At 41.7% G+C, this 25,171-nt stretch overlaps 1 protein-coding gene across 1 annotated transcript in view; it reads right to left on the bottom strand.

The window, feature by feature from the left end:
* Positions 1–25,171, bottom strand: part of LYPD1 (LY6/PLAUR domain containing 1) — a 27,532-nt gene extending 2,361 nt beyond the window's left edge. The window contains exons 1-2 of the mRNA XM_039495976.1: positions 25,072–25,171; positions 23,548–23,685 (exon numbers count right to left, since the gene is read on the bottom strand). Coding sequence (XP_039351910.1) covers positions 23,548–23,685; positions 25,072–25,171 — 238 coding nt within the window. The remainder of the gene's footprint in view (positions 1–23,547; positions 23,686–25,071) is intronic.

Genomic DNA, 25,171 nt, shown 5'->3' with positions numbered 1-25,171 from the left:
GAGCATGCTTTCAGAAGTCTTAGAAGAGCAATACTCTGACGCAGAAACTACAGAACCCGAACCATCAAAAAAGAAAATCAACCTTCTGCTGGTGGCATCTGACTCAGATAATGAATGAGCATAACCTGTCATCAGCATGGACGCATGTCCCCTGGAATGGTGGTTGAAGCATGAAGGGACATATGAATCTTTAGTGCATCTGGCATGTAAATATCATGCAAATGCCTGTTCTCCCTTTCAGGTGATGCTGTAAACAAGAAGTGGGCAGCATTATCTCCTGCAAATGTAAACAAACTTGTTTGTCTTAGCAATTGGCTGAACAAGAAGTAGGACTGAGTGGACTTGCAGGCTCTAAAATTTTATATTGAATGTAGTTTTTTTGTACATAATTCTACATCTGTAAGTTCAACTTCCATGATAGAGATTGCACTACAGTACTTGTATTAGGTGAATTGAAAAATACTATATTTTTTTACAGTGCAAATATTTGTCATCAAAAATAAAGTGAGCACTGTACACGCAGTATTCTGTAAAAAAAAAAAAAAAAAAAAAAAACAGGAGTACTTGTGGCACCTTAAAGACTAACAAATTTGTTAGTCTTTAAGGTGCCACAAGTACTCCTGTTTTTTTTGCGGATACAGACTAACACGGCTGCTACTCTGAAACCTGTCAGTATTCTGTGTTGTAACTGAAATCAGTGTATTTGAAAATGTAGAAAACATTCAAAAATACTTATATAAATGGTATTCTATTATTGTTTAACAGTGCGATTAATCACAATTAATTTTTTAATCGCTTGACAGCCCTACTTCTAAGAGGTTGTTTTGGTTTTTTTTTTTAATATTATGCATTAATCAGTACAACTCAAAGCACTTTATAAAGGCAAGTAAGTATCAGCATCCCCACTTTCCAGATGATGCACAGAGAGGTGAAGCGACAGAGCAGGTCAGTGACTGTCAGGGTTAGAATTCAGGTCTCCAAACTCCAGCGTTTGGTCCTATGCAGTTGACCATGCTGCTTCCCAGCACAGAAACTGAAGATTTCAAAGCTGTATCTCTGGGTTGTTGCTTAGCCTTGCCCGCCCAAGGCCCCCTCAGTAATACTATAATGACAGAATGCTCAATATTAAGCTTTTGTGCTAACCATAATGTGCAGTTCTGAAGCATAAACCTTTATGTATAACCAAATTAGCTGACAAGAAAGCACTTAAGTGATACTTAAGTACGTACTTAACTACCACTGACTTGAAAGGAATTAACTGTAGTTTTAAAATTACATACACACATCTTTAACCCTCTCTAAATCCCGCCCCCTGGGGGTGGTCACTAATAGTTGTGGGCAAGTTCCTTCTTAGGTGGGTTGAGATAAGGATAGGAGGAGTCACTAGAAGAATTATGTGCCCATGTACACCATGAATCACAGCCCAACAAGGGCTCCTTGAGGCCGAGCACGAGTTTGGAGAGGAGGCCAAGGAGGTGGGCATGTGGCTTGTGGATAGCCAGCTATGATATGTAGGTCCACTGGCTAAATGCCATGTGAATGGGGAAGAGAGAGCAGTGCACTAGTTTTACGGTCTAGTAGAGGCCTTAAGCAGTAAGAGCTACCGCAGAACAAAGCCATCATCCCCAACCACCCCAGTGCATAGTCAATTTGGTTTATGCCCCAGGGGAAATTATTTCCGATGCTCAGCAATATTGCTTGGAGAGGAAAAGCAGCTATTGGTCTTATTTTAATCAATTCCCTGCATGTTGCCCCAAAACTGGTACTGTTCTAGTGTAGTGAAACTTTCAGAATTGATGCCAATATAAAGTTATCTACAGAAAATTCTTATCTTATTCTTTTCCTGATCTTAATTAAATCAATGACCTGCATGGAGCCAAGATTTCACCCACTATGTTGGATTCATCTTTGAATATTGATGCTGCCATGGTATCTCACCTTAAGGACAGAAGTGCATCCTCTTTATTTTGGTAAACGTTGTTTAAAAGGGATTTTTTTCCTTTCCTATACAGAGGTAGGGGAGGGATAGCTCTGGTTTGAGCACTGGCCTGCTAAACCCAGAGTTGTGAGCTCAATCCTTGAGGGCGCCATTTAGGGATCTGGGGCAAAAATCTGTCTGGGGATTGGTCCTGCTTTGAGCACAGGGTTGGACTAGATGATCTCCTGAGTTCCCTTCCAACTCTGATATTCTATGGTTTTATGTCAAAGTTTGCATGTGGATGACCCTGGAAATAGATTATTCCTGTCCAGGAGCTCCAACAGGATTACCCCTGGTAGGTTCATTATGCTAACATCCCAATTTCTTTCTCTCTCTCTCTCTCTCTCTCTCTTTTTTTAAATGTCTGGTGCTTTGTCTGTGTTTATTCTCCAGCATTAGAAGGGAAAAAGCCTTGTCCCAGCCTTGCTACTTGCATGGCCATTCCTAGAGCTAATTTTCTCTAGTTCTTCAGAAATCACTGCTTTTGTATCAGCATTAAATGAGAAAAGGCATGCTGAGTGTTTCCCATGTCTATTTTAGAAGATCAGACCTTGGTGATGAGTCCTCTCCCTCATCTGCAGGCTTCTGGCTCATCCAATCATCTATATTTAGAAGGTCATCCATGTCAAGAACATTGAATCTTGATTTTTCCCTGCCTAACTATTAAGCTTCTAGAATGTTGGTAACAGCGGTGCATGATTTTGTTCTGTTTATATGAATTTTTTCTCTTGCCGCTGAGCATTTTTCTTTGACAGATGATTCTCACCATTCCACGTGATTTGCATCCACAGTGAAGTATTGTTTAGGTATCTGATGTGATGGAGCCTCCAAGTTATGTTCCTTTGACTGAAAGACGATGTTCATTGCTGTGAACAGTTTGTTCATGCCCTCAAATGTAAGCATCCTGATTTTCACCAGGGAAGTCTGAAGACCTCAATCAGGAAGATCATATACGCCTACAGCCTTAACTTCAACTGCCATCAAGGGCTTTCTATCTCCAGCATGAATTCAATTGAATAATAGAGTTCCTGTAAAAAGAAACACTGAATTCCTGCAGGGCAGGTGGAATTTTAAAACTCTAGCACTGTAGTTTCATGCACAGATGGAACACATTCATGCTTAAGTAGAACGAATGATCTGACTGGCAATAAAACCTCATTGTAACATTCATCTCTTGTGGCGTCTTCGTGATTGTTTCTTCCAATAGGAAATTCCATTCCCCAATGAGTGTTTATTCCCATTTCCAGCTGCAGTAGCAGTAATCTGAATTAGACTCGTATTCTTCTTTAGATAATTAAAACTGTGCAGCATTCTTATAGTTGGGTTTGTGGCAGCTCTTTGGCTTCCTTAGAACTCTCCACATCCAAAATATTTTTATAAATAAAAAAAGTACAGATGGATCTGTGTTCAAAGGAGCTGTTGTTACATAGAACGTATCTGCATTTTCAAGATGACTCTAGAAGCTGTCAGGTAGCAACTCAACTTATATGGACAAAGGTTTTTGCTGTGCTTGGCAGCTGTAATCCTTCCCAAGGTACAATAAAGATAAGAAAGTCGGCTGAAAAATAGGAAAAACTGCTGCCAACCGAGGCGATTTACTTTCTTCTTGCTCAACTTCTAATCAAATACAACTCTTATTTCCCCATACCATTTTGGTACAAGTTGGGGCAAAAGATATGAAGTCCTGAATCATAGAAATCTTAGAGATGGTTATTACAGAAGACTAGCTCATAGCTCTTTGGTCCTGGGTTCTCGAGGTAGTAGAATGAATGCAGAACAAATGATTAGATTGTGGATTAGAGGCTAGATAACTGTCATCCTTTCTGGATTTTCCACCTCTAGAAGCCTTATTGCTTGTATACCTCAAAGTAGTCTTTCCTCTGACTTCACTTTTTAGGTAGTGAAGATTGGAGATGGAAATGCTCTTTTGTCCTCCTTCACCCCTTCTGAAATTACTACTGGAAACATCTACCTGAACAATTTCACCCCCTTGTTAATGGTGTTGAAGACAATGCTGTCTTCTACCATCACAGATTTCACTGCTCAGTAATGGAGACCATTGGTTCAGATACAAATAAATCATCAATTTAATGCACCACCTATAAATGGAGTTGCCACATCTCTCCGTGTGGCTCCTTTTACATTATGATAGTGGGTAAGCAGAGGGCTACCCCATGATTTTTTTTTTCCTTGTGAAGGAGATGTCATGTAAGCTGCTTGAGTTTAGAGGTCTCAGACAATTCTGGTGGTCAAATATTTTTACAATGTAAACAATGTTTTGATAGAAATTTAGACCATGCCAGATGGTCCAAAACAATACCCACCCCACCACTCACGGAGGAGATATATACCCTACCCCCACACATTCATTTCTCTAAGACTCTACTATATATCCTACAAAAATGACATAAAAAGAACTTTATGAAGGTTGCCATGTCAAGCACTCAAACTGGGAAATGACAAATTTAAGGCTGCCTGTGCAACCTTGATTCATTCTCCTTGTGCCTATATGTTATGATATAGTCTCTAATTGCATGATCAACTATTTTTTTTCCCCACAGGATACCTGCCTCTTTTGGTGCACAGAATAAACAGGGTTCACTTAATGAGCTCAGTTCCCGTATCCACCTCCGAGCATCAATAACATGTATACAAAGTCAATCCTACCTATCACATCGCTTATCACGTCTGGATTTGCTGCGAGTTTTTACCAAAAATGGAGGAAGGTAAATTCTACCCCGATTTACAAAAACATACAACTCCTGGTGAGCTTTTTAATAATCAAAGCTTAGAGCAGCAGGTCCAGGCTGACAAGTGTACTGAACTGGTGTACGTTAGGTTGAACACCAGGACTGGAAGAGTAGAGTGTCTACTGCTGTACATCTTGTATCCTATGAAATATATCAAACCTAGACTTCAAGGAATGCAGCATTACTGAGGTTTAATAATGTGTATGTGTGATTTCCCAAGATCCTAATTAATAGACCAGGTATAACAGGCCCAGTCACATCTATATTTGGTTGGAACAAATTTCTAATAAATTTTCAATAAGTACCCTTACTCTTGTCTTAACCCCTTCCCACTTTTGAATACGCACCTGCTTTCTGCAAAGGTAGATGTGGAAGGAGCACCAGCCCCTGATGCATTCTTGTATATTACCCATCTCTTAGGCCCAGAGATATATAGGTATTTAGCCGTTGCAGCGCTTAGCATTTGAAAAACACATCATCTACGAAGCCTGTGTTAGGTGCCTAGATGCCCAATAGAGGACACAGGGAGAGACGGGCACCTGAAAATGGGATCCACAAAAGCCAGCATGCTAGGTGGAAAGCTGCTTACAGTAGCCAATATTAAATGCAAATGAGAAAGTGTGGCCTAAGCGGCCATTCTCTCACAGTGCTAGACAGCTCCCAGACTTACACGCCTATCTCTGCTTGCAAGCAAAGCTGGGAACTCTCTCCTGGAACCAGGAGACTGAGGCAGATGTCTAAGCCTAGTGCTAAAAAAAAAGAGTAGGTGCCTGACACCACATAAAACAGAAGGGAGAGGAGGTGGACTCTACTGGGATAAAGGTTATAAGAGTTAGGGGGCTTAGCCGGGAAGCAGCAGAACAGGGGTTGGCAACCTTCGACATGCAGCCCATCAAGGTAATCCGTTGATGGGCCGTGAGACATTTTATTTACATTGACCATCCGCAAGCACGGTCCCCTGCAGCTCCCAGGCCCATGGGAGCTCACTACTCCCGGCCCATGGGAGCTGCGGCGCAGGCCGCAGAGACGTGCTGGCCACTGCTTCCCGCAGCTCCCATTGGCCGGGAGCTGTGTGTGCGGGGGTGGGGAGGGTCAATGTAAACAAAATGTCTTGCGGCCCGCTAACAAATTACCCGGATGGGCCGCGTGCCGAAGGTTGCTCACCCTGCTGTAGAGTATAGTTCAATTCCCCTCTATGCCTGATGAGACGAAGGGCTTTGAACAGGGTTTTCCCCACATCTCAGATGAGTGTCCTCAACACTGCACTGTAGAGTCAGTCATTCTCATACATCCTCTGGTCCAATTAGTGGAATTGCTTCAATAAGGAAGATGGAGAGAGCGCCCCATCAGAATATCCCATTGTCCGTACTCTAACCACTGGGCTAAAGGTTATAAGGGAGGTGCCTGCTGCCTCTGCCTCTCCCTCCCCCCCCCGCCCATTTTGTGGGGAGAGAGGCATGCGCTTTACCCTGCAGGAAAGCTAGGCAGTGGGATCATGCTGGGGAACAGGCATGACATATGCACCCAGCTGCCTGTCTGAGGCAGTACTGTGCATGTGTAGACACAGGAATTTAGGAGCCATGGGGACTTTTATAGCAAAATGTAGATCCCTACAGGGTTAGGTTTCAGTTGAATAGGGAGAGAGTACAGTGGTGCCTAAAAATGGGAGTGAGATTCAAGGGCCCTTCATGGCGCTGGCCCTCAGGGTCTGTTTTTATGTCTAAAACAGTGTCAGGAGCCCTGGGTTCAAAACTGTTTAGTGTTGGTAGCATTGCATGTCTCTGGCTTTGCTTTAGGATTATAGTGGGGCCTTAAACTATAAGCTCTTTGAGACAGGAAATCTTATTTGTTCCACACTATACAATGCTGCATACAGCTGGTCTATACTAGGAACTTACATTGGTATGCCAACCTACCCATCAGTGCAGACTGTACTAGGTTCATGGACAAACTCTTCCATCAACCCAGCTACCCCATATCAGCGTAGGTAGCATTTATACTCAAGCACTACAGTGGCACAGCAGTTGTAGTGTAGACTTAGCCAGTAGATGAGTCATTTAGCATCTTCCAGGTCCAACAAAACAATAAACTGTGGAGGGGAAAACCCATTCAAACAAACCTTTGCATACACCAATGTTGCATGTACCATTCATTAATTCATATAGTAGCCTATGAGCTAGTTGGGGGTTTTGGCAATCATGGAGTGCCTCATGTGGTAATGCAATCTTCTTACAGTCCCTAGCGCATGGTGTTCCTGTCCTTTCATGTAGCAATGGGAATTTCCACAGGGAGGCTATTTCATGCCCAATACACGTTTTAGCCTGTACAACTACAGTGCATAAATTGGACTGTCTCCCCTATCACTGAAATAAATGAATGCCTATTGTACCACAGTAGCTGCACAATCATATTTTATGACTATGAGTAAAGATTCTACTATTCTTGCCTCAAAATAAGGTAAGCAAAGCAGGTCTACCCTAAGGACTTCTTTACTGCATATGCTGCAGATGAAGCACACAACAAGCAACACAGAGCAAAAAATACGGTATATTCCAGCTCTGTGCAGGCATTTTTTTAGTACCTCTATTCTATTAAAAACAAACTGTCAAACACAAGCCAGCAAAACAAAAGGTACTTAGCACCTGCAGGCACACAGAAAGAAGGTTTCTATGTCTTGTTCTTTGCTGTATCACTAGTTTCTGTGGGCCTTTAATGTACCTTTCTTATATTTATTTGTCTGGCACTGCCCAGAATATGCTAGTGTTTTCGATACATAATAAAGAGCTTATGGCAGAACAGATCAGCCATAGCATAAAGAAAAGCTCACACAGAATAACAGAAAATAGCAACAGGGCTACCAAAAATTGGGACCCATTCAAGTATAGAAGACGACCAGTTATAACACTGAATTTAAAACAATCCACCAATGCACAGCAGTCTGAGAGCACAACTGGGCCCAAACGTGTTCATTTTAGTCTGCTGAATAGCAATTATTGAGAAGGGTTTCAAGAAACAAAGTGTTAGCTTCACAAAGGGGATTAAGCCAAGCAATTCCTAACTTTCAGGTGCGCTGATACCAGTGGAATTCACAAACCCTGAGTTAGGGGCCCACGTGCCCTCTACACTGTGTGGGGAGAATTAGACACCTCAAAATGGGGTCCCCAAAACACAGCATGCTGAGCTGGGAGTTACCTGAACTAGCCAATAGAGTGAGAGGGAGAGCCCACTGTTGGTAGCAAATGCCAAGGAGAGTGGTGTGTCATGAGCCCTGCCCCTCAAAGGGAACTAGATGCCTAAATCTGGGTTGAAAGCTCATTAGCCAAGTGATTAGGACACTCATTTGGGATGTAAGAGACCCTGATTCAATTTCCCCTTCTGTCTGATGAGCAGGGGCTTCCATCACTCAGGTGAGTGCCCTAACCGTTGGGCTAGGGGATACTGTGATGTGGAGCTCTCCTGCTGATGCTATTCCATCAGCAGGAGAGCAAGTGTGACGTGACTCTAGTCCAGTGCTTAGCACACCCATGTTTAAATCCCTTCTCATTAGTCAAAAGAAGGACTTAAACTGGGGTCTCCCAGATTAATGCTGTAACCACTGGGCTGATGGGTATGCAGCAGCTGCTCTTCCCCAGCAAGGAGGCTGGGCTATGCAGAGTTAGGCAGGCTCTGAGCATACCTACCTGCTCAGGCCCTGCGCAGTAAGGCCTAATTTGAGAATCCTATAGGGGCTTAGGGAATAGTTAGATATGCAGGCACCTGCTTGAGGTGCAGTGTGCATGCCCAGTGGCTGGAATCTAGGCACCTAAGGGACTTTTACAGTAAACATCTTTGGTGCTTAGTGAATTTAGGCAGAAACTGATACATCCAGACTTAGATGGCATCTGAGCAAGGGGTTTGTAAACTTTGTAAATACTGGGCTTAAGCACCTGAAGTGGGAATTTGTGGCCTTAAGTCCCTTTGGGAATCTGGCCTAAAAACAAAATTAAAGATGAAATGGCCTTAAATTAAATACATCGTAAAATAGACATTTCTGTAATTCTAATTCATGTTTTGCATCATAATGTTTCTGATTGCTGGGGTATCAAATAGAACAGTATAAGACCTTCCCCGCGGCTCTAGCTAACTATTCCTCCAATAGGCTTTTGTAAAGAAGAGAAGCCACAAGGAAGCAATGCATGGAAAGTTGCTGCCATATTCTTGCATTTGCTACTTACCACAAAGGCTGCAAATTAGCTGTTGCCTCAGTCAAGCTCATCTGAATCAGCTGCACGTGAACACACCATGTGAAACAGGTAACACTAATTAGCCTCACTTTAATGATACATGTTCATGATTAATGAAGTCTGTCTTGGATGTTATTGCATTTGTTCATAAAGACAAGTTTTAATACAGTGTATATAAGCTGACAAAGCATTCTTATGTCACCTTTATTATACCAGCCTCCTAAATGGCCTCACCTCTTATTCCTCTGAATTTTTAAATTTTGGGGTCTTGGGAAATCTGCATGGTCATGCTTTTTTGAAGCACTCAGACTTCATAGAATCATAGCATCTCAGGGCTGGAAGGGACCTTAGGAGGTCATCTAGTCCAACCCCCTGCTCAAAGCAGGACCAAACCCGACTAAATCATCCCAGCCAGGGCTTTGTCAAGACTGACCTTAAAAACCTCTAAGGAAGGAGATTCTACCACCTCCCTAGGTAACCCATTCCAGTTCTTCACCACCCTACTAGTGAAAAAGTTTTTCCTAATGTCCAACCTAAACCTCCCCCTCTGCAACTTGAGACCATTACTCCTTGTTCTGTCATCTTCTACCACTGAGAACAGTCTAGATCCATCCTCTTTGGAACCCCCTTTCAGGTAGTTGAAAGCAGCTATCAAATCCCCCCTCATTCTTCTCTTCTGCAGGCTAAACAATCTCAGTTCCCTCAGCCTCTCCTCATAAGTCATGTGCTCCACCCCCCTAATCATTTTTGTTGCCCTCTGCTGGACTCCCTCCAATTTATCCACATCCTTCTTGTAGTGTGGGGCCCAAAACTGGACACAGTACTCCAAATGAGGCCTCACCAGTGCTGAATAGAGGGGAATGATCACGTCCCTCGATCTGCTGGAAATGCCCCTACTTATACAACCCAAAATGCCATTAGCCTTCTTGGCAACAAGGGCACACTGTTGACTCATATTCAGCTTTTCGTCCACCGTAACCCCTAGGTCCTTCTCTGCAGAACTGCTGTCCAGCCATTCGGTCCCTAGTCTGTAGCAGTGCCTGGGATTCTTCCATCCTAAGTGCAGGACTCTGCACTTGTCCTTGTTGAACCTCATCATATTTCTTTTGGCCCAATCCTCTAATTTGTCTAGGTCCCTCTGTATCCTATCCCTACCCTCCAACGTATCAACCACTCCTCCCAGTTTAGTGTCATCTGCAAACTTGCTAAGGGTGCAGTCCATACCATCCTCCAGATCGTTAATGAAGATATTGAACAAAACCGGCCCCAGCACCGACCCTTGGGGCACTCCACTTGATACCAGCTGCCAACTAGACATGGAACCATTGATTACTACCCGTTGAGCCCGACCATCTAGCCAGTTTTCTATCCACCTTACCGTCCATTCATCCAGCCCATACTTCTTTAACTTGCTGGCAAGAATACTGTGGAAACTGTATCAAAAGCTTTGCTAAAGTCCAGATATAGCACATCCACTGCTTTCCCCTCATCCACAGAGCTGGTTATCTCATCATAGAAGGCAATTAGGTTAGTCAGGCATGACTTGCCCTTGGTGAATCCATGCTGACTGTTCCTGATCACTTTCCCCTCCTTTAAGTGGTTCAGAATTGATTCCTTGAGGACCTGTTCCATGATTTTTCCAGGGACTGAGGTGAGACTGACTGGCCTGTAGTTCCCTGGATCTTCCTTCTTCCCTTTTTTAAAGATGGGCACTACATTAGCTTTTTTCCAGTCATCCGGGACCTCCCCCGATCGCCATGATTTGTCAAAGATTTGCCAAAGGCTCTGCAATCTCATCGGCCAACTCCTTTAGCACCCTTGGATGCAGTGCATCCGGCCCCATGGACTTGTGCTCATTCAGCTTTTCTAGTCCCGAACTACTACTTTCTCCACAGAGAGCTGGTCACCTCCTCCCCATACCGAGCTGACCTTGTCTGTGAAGACAAAGGCAAAAAAAGCATTGAGTACACTAGCTTTCTCCACATCCTCTGTCACTAGGTTCCCTCCCTCATTCAGCAAGGGGCCCACACTTTCCTTGACTTTCTTCTTGTTGCTAACATACCTGAAGAAACCCTTCTTGTTACTCCTAACATCTCCGGCTAGCTGCAACTCCAAGTGTGATTTGGCCTTCCTAATTTCACTCCTGCATGCCTGAGCAATACTTTTATACTCCTCCCTGGTTATTTGTCCAATCTTCCACTTCTTGTAAGCTGTTTTTTTGTGTTTAAGACGAGCAAGGATTTCATTGTTAAGCCAAGCTGGTCGCCTGCCATATTTACTTTTCTTCCTACACATCGGGATGGTTTGTTCCTGCAACCTCAATAAGGATTCTTTAAAATACAGCCAGCTTTCCTCGACTCCTTTCCCCGTCATGTTATTCTCCCAGGGGACCTTGCCCATCAGTTCCCTGAGGGAGTCGAAGTCTGCTTTTCTGAAGTCCAGGGTCTCTGTTCTACTGCTCTCCTTTCTTCCTTATGTCAGGATCCTGAACTCGACCATCTCATGGTCACTGCCTCCCAGGTTCCCATCCACTATTGCTTCCTCTACTATTTCTTCCCTGTTTGTGAGCAGCAGGTCAAGAAGAGCTTTTCCCCTAGTTGGTTCCTCCAGCACTTGCACCAGGAAATTGTCCCCTACACTTTCCAGAAACTTCCTGGATTGTCTGTGCACTGCTGTATTGCTCTCCCAGCAGATATCGGGGTGATTAAAGTCACCCATGAGAACCAGGGCCTGTGATCTAGCAACTTCTGTTAGTTGCTGGAAGAAAGCCTCGTCCACCTCATCCCCCTGGTCTGGTGGTCTGTAGCAGACTCCCACCATGACATTACCCTTGTTGTTCATACTTCTAAATTTAATCCAGAGACTCTCAGGTTTTTCTGCAGTTTCATACTGGAGCTCTGAGCAGTCATACTGCTCTCTTACATACAACGCAACTCCCCCACCTTTTCTGCCCTGCCTATCCTTCCTGAACAGTTTATATCCATCCATGACAGTACTCCAACCATGTGAGTTATCCCACCAAGTCTCTGTTATTCCAATTACATCATAATTCCTTGACTGTGCCAGGACTTCCCTGCTTGTTTCCCAGGCTTCTTGCATTTGTGTATAGGCATGTAAGATAACTCACTGATCGTCCTGGTGTCCCAGTATGGGGCAGGAGCCCTCCCCTCTTGCACTCACCTACTTGTGCTTTCTCCCGATATCCCACTTCCCCACTTACCTCGGGGCTTTGGTCTCCTTCCCCCAGTGAACCTAGTTTAAAGCCCTCCTCACTAGGTTAGCCAGCCTGCTTGCAAAGATGCTCTTCCCTCTTTTCGACTTGATGTCTTGTTTGTCTGCTCAGTGTGCTGACTTCTGTGAATCTCTTTTTTTAGACACCTAACTCTCCCCATGCATTGTATAGGGACCCTGGGCACTTAAGTCAGGGTTGTGAATGTCACTTGGTGGCAGGGAACCTAAAAGATAGGAATTGCAACACTCAGCCAATGCACCCCTTCCTTGTGAATCCCACCCTTATTGTAATGGCAGCATAATTAAATATAATCTTTGATGTATATCATTTAATTACATATGACTTTTGATTTATATGAAATGTGGGACTAGATTATTTAGAGTTCAGATTTTTTGATACATCCATAGATGGTCAAAAACAGCCTGCAAAGCCACAAAAGGCTTAGGGTACAGGATTATCCTGCTCTAGTGGTGGATCTGGTATAGATTAACTAGGACAGCCTTTGTAATAGACTAGGTGGCTTTGACATGTGCCTTTTTCTCCATTCACTGGTTTGTAAAGCTAAGTGTAACATCAACAAACGCTGGTCGTTGGTGGGAGCGATTGAACCTGGGATCTCTGAAGCTTAGTGCATGATTCTCTGCTGCATGAGCTAAAAGCCACATGTCGCTTAGTCAAGGCTGTAGCAGACTCATAAACCTCCTAGAGGGTAAAGTGCCACTAGACGGGGACAGAACACCACACCCAGCAGGCACCAGTCACACAAGCATCCCTGTTTATCTAGTACAGGGGTCAGCAACCTTTCAGAAGTGGTGTGCTGAGTCTTCATTTATTCACTCCAATTTAAGGTTTTGCATGCCAGTAATACATTTTAACGTTTTCAAGTTTATAATATATAACTAAACTATAGTTGTTTGTAAAGTAAATAAGGTTTTTAAAATGTTTAAGAAGCTTCATTTAAAATTAAATTAAAATGCAGAGCCCCCCGGACTGGTGGTCAGGACCCGGCAGTGTGAGTGCCACTGAAAATAAGCTCGCGTGCGGCCTTCGGCACACGTGCCATAGGTTGCCTACCCCGATCTAGTATTTGTTCACAGGATTCATTATGCAGGGATTTGATGCCACAAGTCCTTCTCCCCAACTTACAGAAAAAGTCTTTATGAATATTTGATCCACTAAGGTCCCACACGTATTAGAATGTGACGCCTCTTGCAGGTGGAAAAGGAATGTTTCCCTGAATTATTCTTTGAAAAGAAATCATGTATTCAAAACTTGCTTATGTGCAACTATACTAATATTCAAGAAGATGTTACAATAACTTCATATACAAGACTCAAACCTGTGCTCTTGTTTTGTTTCTAATAAAGAATAACCTGCTTGGAAGAGCTGAAGACTGGGCATGCTTTTAATTACACACACACACACACACACACACTAAATGGTGCGGTTTCATTTTAGACTAATTTTGCTGTCCCTACTCTCTCAAAACACACTGAAGTTAATTAGGTTTTAATAACAATTGTACTTATGTACTACCTTCCATGAGAGAATCTCAAAGTGATTTAATAAACATCTAATTAATCTTCACTATATTTAATTATGATCCTCAATTTATAGATGAGGTATGAGGTTAAATGATCTGAAGTCTGCAGCACAACCAGAGACAGAACTCAGCTCTTCTGTCTCCAAGGCCCTGCATCCCCTCTTTCATTACGCTAGTAAGGATTCCAGAATTGGACCCTATGAATGTATTAAGGAGCAAGTATATCCATTACAATTAGATTCTTAGGTAGCATAGTATAGTTATAAAAACTACATCCATTATCTTAGTGTTTTCTTCCTAAGGGCTTGTATGACTTGAATGTTAATTTGGATTAAGGCAGGCTATGAATTTAAAGTGCAATAGCTATTTCTGAACAACTCCGAGTGTGGACACTCATCTCAGACTTATTCTTTACTAGGTCCTGAATGACTCCTGGTGTAGACAAGCCTAAATAGTTTTTCATATACAATTTCAATTTATGCTTAGAATGATTGCAGCAACTATTTTAAAAGATTGTTTTATTCAGGGCCTTGGTTTTTAAATCGTTTGTGCAAATACAGTAATAACAGGTGGTTTTGAGCAACACATGTCTTTTTAAAAAAAGATGCTTGACTACCTGCTTTCTGACCTCTCTGCCATGACCATGTCTTGTAGAACTGAAAATGTTCTTAGATGAAAACAGGATAATTGCTGGATACAGTGAATAAGGGACTGGATTACTGTGATTTATTTTACAATATTGAAGAACATGGCATCAAATCATGCCTTCCAATTATGGCGCTGGAAGTCTAAAGCAAAACTGGTTTGTTAATATTGTTTTAAATAATGACCCAGGAAAATCCATCCTATTGCTTCCAGCTTCACAAAGCACAAGTGAGGCATTAAACTACTAAAAAATATGCATTGATTAGCAAAGTCTAAGAGCAGCACCTGGTTTTTCTGTATTACCAGACAGACTTTTTCAGTAAATGCTAAGTATAGATTACAAACAATTGCATTCCAGTCAAACCTCAGCTTTCATTTTCCAGTCTTAACCTTTTATTTTCTTCTGTTGTATCTATTTCTTCTTTACAATTTACAGTGCACTGGCAGCCAAGTAGTAAATTGTACAATTTCTCAAGTACAGTTGGCTTGTGCAGTTGTCATCTGTCCTTTCTTTCTACATGGTAGGGAAGCATCATGGATATTGAGATCAAAATGTACTCCAGTTTCCAGTATTAGAGATTAACTCAGGCTTCTTACCTTTCAGGATCAGAGTTTAGTATTTTACTTGCAAGTGCTGATTATAGTACTAATCCCTGGAAATTAGGGAGCCATAGTCCTTATGCTATTTTGAGTGTTAAATGGCCCCAATCTTGCAAACATTTTTACATAAATAACTTTATGCATGTGAATAATCCACATATTTTTCAAGAGCCTTATTGAGTTCGGTGTGTCTATTTGCATGTGTACAGCTATTTGCCAATATACATATTTGCAGGACAGGGGCTAATGTCGTCAGCTCTTGCAAGTTTAACCCAGAAACCTACATTCAGGCGTTGATGGATAAATAAAGACCTAATTTATGAGTATTTTGTGGTTTAAAATATGTATTTATGGTTTAAATCTAAATATATATTTTGCTATTGATTTTGGATCCTGCTGTCCTGGACTTCAATGTGAGCAGGATAAGGCGATTGGTTTGGGGGTTTTTAAATGATTTTTAGTTCACATTGAGAGTGTCACTGGTAACACCACCATTAGAATGCTACGTACTATGGATGCCGCATTTCTGATTACTCTCAATTTTGCCAGTGGATGCCCCTGCTATAAAATGAAAATAACTACACTGTTGTCATTAAATATACTTGCTTGTGTTTAGCTCCCCGGGAGTTAGAGAAAAATCTGGGCAGGTCACTGGAAATTGTTTTTGAAATTCAGATTCATTTATATGTGAAATGTGGGGCACAATATGGTACTCTGAAGAGACAGAATTCAGAGATACCAGCCTATGGGCACCATATCCTATCATTGTACATATTTTTCAGACAAGCCCAGAAATAGAAAAACATAAAAAGCTATTGTCCATGACCTGTGAGAAATGAAATGCACTGCACCAGATATCACAACTTCCTTAAAATAATACAACACTTCATCACGTTTGCATTTGGATCCTTTTCATGGTTTTCAAGTCATAAACTACTTGAAGTCCACAACTAGCTCAATCATTACTTTACTGTATTTAAAACACACACAAAAAGCAATTTATTATACTCTCCATGGTTTCACCTTATCTAATGCACTTAATTCAGTTTATCTCCTGCTTGCTTTGTAGTGTTGTAGGCAACCGAAAGATAGAAAGCAATTTATTAATAAGAGAACATGCCCTACAGCTTTGGCATCTGAAAACAGTTTCTGAATGGTAATATATTCAGATCTCAAAGTTTACAGCATATAGTGAAAGTTAATGACATATACTATAATTCTTGTATTCATATGCAAGCTTTTATTCACACCCCCAACAAAAAGGATCTAGGTGCCATGGATACTGGTTACTATGCTTTGATTCTGCTGAGCATCAAACAGTGCAGAACAAGATGCTATTTGCTAACAATGTCATGCACTAAATTACTTTATACATTTGAAAAATACTAATAAAATAGATAGTGCTAAGTGTTAGATTAGTTTTGAAAATGATCAAAATAGATAATATGTGCATCTCTTCATTCCCCTCATTTCCAATGCCACTGAGTTATTAAAACAAAATACTTTAATCACTTTTGACATTTTTTTAAGAACAAACACACACCCTGAAACCACTGTATGAGTTGGTACATATTCCTTTCTGTAAATTTTTAAGTAATAAAGATGAAGTTAAAGAAGATTATAGCTATTACCTATAAAACCCTAATGCCTAGAGAGATTCTGAAGATGTTGAACTTTGTTGGCTATTATAATCTTTTGTCAATAAATGTACACAGGGCACACTCTCCCCTTGATGCCAATGTGTAACTGCTCCTTGAGTCAATGGGAGTTATGCATGTGCAGGAGAGGAGTATATATTTGTGTAGCCCTTAAGAACCACATATATGGTGCAACTTGAATGTGGCAGCAAAGAAAACAGAGGTGAAGGTGTTAATGTAGGACTAGTTGTGATAGGACTTTAACATCAGCTTCCCTCTGCTTGATAAAAGGAGGGACTTGGAAATCAGTATCATGAAGAGCCTTAGAAACAGCAATTAAAATTCACCAGTGAAATGATTATCATGTTCCTAGGCACTACTTTAAGTGTACAATTACAGTAATTGCTTTAATTATACTGCAGTATTCTATACAAGTGCATGCATGGGAAATGCCACTGTAAATTAAAAAAAAAAAAAGAAGAGAATTTTTTATTGTAGGTGTATTGAATTGATGAGGTTGTAGGTGACTTCATTTACAGGGAAACTTTATAACTAACCTAAATTTCTCTAGATAGCAAGATGGGATTTTAGAAACTTTTTTTGTAAGGCCTATTGCAGAACACTTGTTGCCTTTTTCCAAGTGGCATTTCTAATGCAGATACTAGGTGCATGATGTAACAGAAACAGTGAAAAATAGATTTAAAAGCTACATAACTGAGAGAGGTAGCAAGAGCATGAAGCCTTGTTTTAAAAATGAAATAGCCTGTTACAGCTACAGTAACTCCTCGCTTAACGTTGTAGTTATGTTCCTGAAAAATGCAACTTTAAGCGAAACGATGTTAAGCAAATCCAATTTCCCCATAAGAATTAATGTAAATGGGGGTGGGGGGGTTAGGTTCCAGGGAAATTTTTTTCACCAGACAAAAATCTATATATTATATAGAGAGATATACACACAGTATACATTTTAAACAAACAATTTAATACTATTCACAGCTATGATGATTGTGAAGCTTGGTTGAGGTGGTGAAGTTAGAGTAGGGTGACTAGATGTTCCGATTTTATAGGGATGGTCCCAATTTTTGGGTCTTTTTCTTATATAGGCTCCTATTACCCTCCACCTCCTGTCCCGATTTTTTGCATTTGCTGTCTGGTCACCCAAAGTTAGAAGGTGGAAGAGGGAGGGATATTTCCCAGGGAATGCCTTGCTGCTAAATGATGAACTAGCACTCGGCTGAGCCCTCAAGGGTTAACACATTGTTGTTAATGTACCTCTCACGCAAGGCAACACGAACAGGAGGGAGGGGAGACAGCATAGCAGATGGTGACAGACACACACCTTGTGTGTGGGAGAGAGAGAGAGAGATGCACACTGCCCCTTTAAGTAAGCTGACCTACTCTTAAGTGCATTGTCTTTTTAAGTGGATCAGGAAGTTGAGACAGCAGTTGCTGCCCCAGGCTCTCGCTGTCTCTCTCCCTCCGTGTCCCCTCCCTGCTCTATATGGAGAAGGGATAAGCGGGGTGCAGGAGCAGGGGGGGAGGGGGACACCCTGACATTAGCACCCCCCCTTCCCCCTCTGCACAGCAAGCAGGAGTCTCTGGAAGCAGCTCCAAGGCAGAGGGCAGGAGCAGCACATGGCAGTGTGAGGAGGGACAACTGACCAGCCTGGCAATTGATAGACTGCTGGGTGGCTGCAGCACGGGGAACTTAGGGGAAGGGGGAGCTGATAGGGGGGCTGCCGGTCCACCCTGGTTACAAGCCCCCACCAGCTAGCTGCAATGGGCTGCTCTTCCTGCAAGCAGTGGACAAAGCAGGTGGCTGCCAAACCTCAGAAGGGAGCATTGCACAACTTTAAACGAGCATGTTCCCTAATTGATCAGCAACGTAACAACAAAACAACGTTAACCGGGACGACTTTAAGTGAGGAGTTTCTGTACTGAGCATTGAGATGGTCTAAGAATTTTACATTTTCCAACTCTTTCCTTTGATTTTTCTCCCCTCACAGTTGGTTTCCTTCTACACCGTTCATTTTCTGGATTTATTCTATTTTTAAAAACATCATTATTTATAGCGATAAGAAATTGCCTTGTATCACATCTTGATGCTGGTTGTACTGTTTTCTCCACTTGGAGATTGATTGGGTTCTGTATTTGCTGCATTTCTGTATCTCTTTGCAGACTATGGGCCTGATTCAAAGTCAGTGGAAAGATCAACTCCCCTTGGATTCAGTGGCTTTTGCATCAAGCCCTATGTGGTCAGGTCACTCATCACCAATAGAAGAAAAGTTGTATTTCTTAGAATTTGTTTCATTTATATATAATAAACACATGAATAGCCAGAACATTTCATTCTGTCCAAAGGAGAGAAGTGTGCATTACGTTTCTTTGTTCTTGTATTCACTTTCACTTTGAAAAGCAGCGGCTTTGTAGATTCAGTGCTCAAAATCAGTTAAAAAAAAATCAGTTACCAATGTTTTCCTGAAATAGTTGCAAATGGAATTAATATCGTGAAGAATGCTTCTCATTCATCAAACTTTTCATCTATGTAATCTGCTTGCAAACATCAGCTGCTTCTTCAGCTGGAAGGCTAACCTTAAAAACCTATCCCTTATGTTAGTTTCTATGGCACCAAAAGTATTTGATATGGGCTTCAGTGCCTCTTCCAGAGCTCACAGTTCTTCCCTATAAAGAAGAGACGTATTGATGCTTTTTAAAGACTAGGTTAGCTAATTAGCTGGAAAAGTGCATTCCCTGTAGTGAAATATGGCTCTTTTGCATCTCCCACTGGAAGCCATCTCCCATTACCACCTAAAACTTAGTCTTGCAAAATGCATAAATAACGGTACTGAAACTTGGAACATTTTTGTCATTTACTTCATGAAGTCTCCAAATCTGTACATTTTGGATGGGTTCTCTAGGTTCTATTGCAATATAAACTGATAAGAGTACCTGTGTGTTGGGGGGTGGGAGGGAAAAGAGGGTATATTCGTTCAGTATAGACACCCATCTAGGTACATGCTTAACTGCTTCCCCCACCCAAATACTTCCCACTTGTATTATTCTTGTTTTAATTAGGAAATAGAGCTAATTTGTAACATTAGTGGAAACATCTGATTGGTACTGCTTATGTTGATCTGAATTAAATGTGAATGATTGCAATATCTAGATTCATCAGTATTTTGAAAATCCAAGATATTCATAACTGTGCTTTTTTAACTTGGATTTTTGTAAACTTTCATATTTTACATAGGCTTGTTAGAATGTCTTGTCTAGGAATGAAATACATTTCATAAAACTGGTTCTATAACCAAATTCTGAGAATGCTTAGATTGAGTAGAGTAAGGTTTTAAACATAGCTTAAGCCTCATTTTACCTTAATTAAACAGGAGTGGTTTGTCTTGACTAAAGTAAGGCTTAAGCAAGTATTTACAATATAAATGAACAAAGCTTCTTAGAATTGCAGTTCTCCTTTGTATTATCGATGAAAGCGCTTAGTATAGAAAGAAAATTGAACCACTGAACTGTCATTGTTAAACTTAATGAGCATTAACAAATATGTAAGAAAATAACCCTTGCCTACACACTTATGACTAAAATGTATACAAGCATGTAAATCAGTGACCCCCTTGGCAGCAAAATAGACAACTAGATTAATGTATGTTGCAAAGGATGTGCGACTAGGTCTATTAGGTTACTGATTCAGACCATGAACTTTATCTCAATATACTGCATTTAACTTTTAAATAAGGTTTAGGAGAACATGCAACATTTTGCTAACTAACAGCTATATTTTACTAAAGGCAGAAATTGGCTAGTCTATAAAAATTAAATTATACTCCTTTTACAGTATCTAGTCAAGAGGAAAAAACTAATTACAAGATCATACTGACAAGTAAATGCAAATGCACATTCCTTATATACTGGGTTAAATATTCAAACTCAAATATTATTATAAAATGAAAATCAATATTTGAAATACTTTTCAGCTTTCAATGATAAGCATATAAAACTGTTTTAAAATAACCTGATAAAATAAATGTTGAATTATTAAATGAAATTTGTGAGAATGAGACATTATTTTAAACACATTTAAATATCAACAAGAAAAAAACAACAATAAGAGATGATTAACTGACTCTTCCTTGCTTTACTCCCAATGTTTTCTAGAACTGACTGAGAAGCTTAACCTGTACTGCAAATCTCACTCAATTTAAATAGGTGTTAAAAATTAAATTTACTTCTTCACAGGAACTTGTAACTCTCTAACTTAAAATGAATAGGAGCTGCATTTACAGAACAAAGCCAAATAAGAATGAACTGTAGTCTGCTATGCACTGCATGACAGGTATCTATGGGAAAATTCAAATGTCACTCCAGAGACTTTCATTATAGGCAATGTAATATTGCCCAGGTAAAAGAAGTGAGAGAACATTGCCCAGGTAAAAGAACAGAAAGAACATTTCATAAAAATGTTTCTCTACCTTTATTTAATCTATTGCAAACCAGTTTCTTTGTAGTGGTGAAGACAAGTTTATGCAGCCATATATTTTTAATACCCAATCACAATCATTCATATTTTCAATTTAACATAGTCACACAAGCTTAATCAGCCAGTTTGCAAACTCAGTTGTTAATCTGATGTTTTTAATCTGAACAAGTCAGTTGTCCGTACTTGCTCTGTGAATGGCTTCCACTTAAATCTTTTGGATACCTATACACTCAAGTAAACCATTCCTTGCGTAAGGAGGTCTGACTGCAAACACTTCTTTGTCTAACATTCAGCTGAAGATAAGATTACAGGTGTTTGTTTGGAGGCAGTTATAGTTTGAAATTGTACATTGGAATCAGGGTGACCAGATGTCCCGATTTTATAGGGACAGTACCAATATTTGGGGCTTTTTCTTATATAGGCTCCTATTACCCCGCTTCCCTCATCCCAATTTTTCACACTTGCTGTCTGGTCAGCCTAATTGGAATAAAAATGTTGTGGCAAGGGAAGGGGACAAGAGGAAAGAAAGTGGCAAGAGTTAAATGAGGATAGTTTACATGTTTTACTGAGAGGGATCTGTATTTGACTATATAGGATTTGTATAGCACTTCAAACTCCTCCACATCATCCATTCAAACCTATTTAAAAGCTTATAGAACATTTTGGGTGCATGTGGCAAAGCCTTCAAACTGCATTTCAAATATTTGTCTAAAATTATGCATAGGTTCAAGGCACCTCACAACCCATAACTGTCTCAAACCTCTACCATCTTCTCTAAGTAAATACTCCTTTCTTGAAAGAAGATACTCATGTTTGAAGTAAAGAGGAAAAACGTGTTTTTACCCAAAATATGTTCACAAGTTCTCTTATTGAATGGCGACTAATCTTCCCTTAAGTATATATCTTTTTCTTTCTGTTCAGAATAAATTCCAAATACTTTACAAAGTAGCTAGAAGTGCAGTACAATGTGTATGGTGTTACCTGCATTGAAAAGAATGCCAACAATGCATTCTCTATTTACTAAAGAGGCAATTTTACCACTTTCTCATGGTTTGCAGGGCATTAATCTATGGTTAGCTATAAGATCAGAGTTGCTGATACATACCTTGGTAAATATCACTTAGATCTGTAGAAGATTTTAAGAGTATTAATCACTTTTGTTTATGTAGAAACTATTTTACATTTCAAGACTTGTAGCTATACTTACATTTCCCATTATCAGAGGGAATCTGGTATTGTTGGAAGGAGACAGACTGCAACTTTATTTACATAAACACCAAAACAGTCTTATATAATGTCCTTAATCAACAGCCATGTATAAATTGTTGCCCTCAGCTGTGAGCCACTGTATCCATCCAAGATCCTTTCCCTCCAAATCAGTGGTACTACATATTCCCATCTATATACATCTTCTGGATTTCTGTCTTTTGTAAATGAGTTTCTCAACCTGAACTGCCACTCATCAGTGTGCATGTCATATCTAATTTGAGGAACTCCTGAGAGCCAGTAATATCCTAGCTCCTTCTGGCCCTACAAACATCACAGCTAGAGGCTATGATAGCAGCAGGAAGCTATATGAAATAGCAACCGGACAAACACTTTTCCTCTATCAGAGTGCCCAACCCAAAAGTCTCTTATAAAGCTAGAACTTTTTACCCAGTTAGATGACTATGATAGGTCCTGAAGTTTCACACACAAAACACCAGTGCCCCCCCCCCCCGCCCAAATCTCTAAAAATATCTTGAAGTATTTGATATGATGGATTGATTTACAGCCCAGCCCAGAGGTGATTTAGGGAGAGAACAAGCATGGTTGGCTCTCTCTTGAAAATATTAGTGATCTTTGAATAAAAACTAAAAGCAGTGCACTGTATTCTCAAATTAATTAGTACTGTGATAGAGTCCCTAAAGAATTTTCAGAGATAACATCCATATGCCCAATTCATTCTTTCAACAATGCCCACTTGAATTCTATCATTTGCCTGTCTTTCTCTGCTCACTGTCTTCTGGATGAAAGGCCATAGCTTGGCTTCCTATACCATATGATCAACCTTTTCTTTATTTACTCCAGCAATTCACATACAGTAAAGAAGGAATTGCTAATTTAATGCACTTTTCCTCCATCTCTTGGGAAAGGCCCATTTAATTAACTATAATGGGATTAAACTAACTTGTTATGATTTTCCAGTGCTCTGAAACTAAATCTGACCATAAGACCATATTTTAACATCATTATTAACATTTGTGTTGTAAGTTTCAATACTTTCAATTTTAAAATAAAATTATCCTAAAGTATCAGAGAAATACAATACATTTGAGACAAAGTCATTTTAGTAATAACATAATATGCCTTAAGCTAAAAATTCATACTAGAGAAAAATGAACAAATGCTACAAAGAGCACCAAACAAGACCAAATAAACAAGGAAGAGTGTAATTATTAAGTGCTTACCAGAACTTTTTTCCATTACTTCTTTCTGGCACATGTCTTGAACATTCACTGTGCAGTTCACAATGAACTCTGGAGCAGAGCAGTCATTATTTAGCTGGAATTCTTCACACTGGTAACACTGTATTTGCAGACCAAATCCTGGAATAGACAAAGTTTTGCTCAGAGTAGATCTGCATATGCCAAAAAATGCTACTTATTTTTTTTTCACTCTGCTATTCCTATCTATTTAGCAGCAAAGCAAAAATATGGGTTTTGCCAAAAGATTCGTCTCCAAACCTGGCCCATTTAGCTGAGGCTATGCCTTATAATTACCCGGCTTCTTATAATCAGCTAACTCTGTACAAACGGGCAGTCTACATGAGCGAAGCAATCCCCAGCCAACCACTCACTTTTTTGAATTAGCTAAATTCCCTGGGGAGCACCAGCAAAGGCTGCAGCCAGCAGGGGGCAGAGTACAAAGAAAGGACTGAAATGAAATTGATACCACTTACCCACCGACCCGGCACTCTCAGCTCCCACTCTACGCCGCTTTAAAGCAGTGGGATAAGAACTATCCGTGCGTCGGGGGACAGTAACCGGGCTAACAGATGCGCTTCAGCTCTTATCTGTGCCGTCGGGTTTACTTAACTACTAATTAATTACAAATGATTTAATTACTATTTTGCCATGCACAATTACAGCTGCAAAGCAGCCTTCGCTTCCCTCTTTTATCATGTAAACGAGGTCCTTCTCCAGCACGAAGTGCAGGAAACTGTCGCAGGTCCTCCACGCTGCGGGGGAGGGACTGCTCGAGGTGAGCCGCTTCTCCACTACATCGTCACCCAGAGGAGCTGTCCCCGGACACGTCAGGGACCGGGGCGCTGCACGAAGAGAGCCCTGCTGTTCCCTCTGCAGCTCGCTGGGGACCCGTGGCAGAGCTGGGCCCTCGTGCATCTCACAGGGGGCAGCAAAATGCCAGCGGGGACCCCGAGCCTGGCTGACGATGCCGATTCCGTTCCCCCCGGCGCTGCTCCCAGGGCGGAGGCTGGTAGAAGGGACCCAGCACCGAGCTCTTCCCAGGCACCACACAGGGGTGCTGGGCTCTGGGCTCGGGGCTGCTGGAAGAGCGCCGGAGCGCTGCTGTTCGCCATGCACTCGCCCAGCGGGGCTGGCCTCTGTCCGTGCGAGGAGCGCGGGGGCTGGGGGGCGAGCGCCGCGCAGGGAGCTGGCCACAGTGCTGGAGACGGCGAGCAGCGAGCGATGAGCCAGCGGCAGAGAGGAGCGGGGCGGGTGCACTGCCCCGGGGAGCGCGGGCGGCCAGCGGGGCACGGGCTGGGCAGAGGCTCCCCGCGGGGCGCCGGGGGAAGGGGCCGCCCCGCCAGCGGAGTTGCGGCCAGCAGCTGTTGAATGGCAGCGCGAACTTCGCAGCGTGGCGGGAGCGGGTGGCAGCGCCGAGACCGGCGGGGAGCTGCTGCGGGCGCCGGGCGGCTGCCCACGCCTCGCCCTGCTCCGGCCCGCAGGGGCGCGCTGCCCCGCGACTCCTACCTGGCGCCAGGACCAAGCCCCAGAAAGTTGCCGCGCCGAAGAGGAGCCACATCCTCGTGGAGCCGGGCCCCCGGGCTGCGCGGCGCCCGCCGCGGCGCAT

The sequence above is a fragment of the Mauremys reevesii genome, linkage group 11, assembly GCF_016161935.1.
Source record: "Mauremys reevesii isolate NIE-2019 linkage group 11, ASM1616193v1, whole genome shotgun sequence".
Classification (NCBI taxonomy): domain Eukaryota; kingdom Metazoa; phylum Chordata; order Testudines; family Geoemydidae; genus Mauremys; species Mauremys reevesii.
This window is presented reverse-complemented; position numbering and strand designations above follow the sequence as displayed.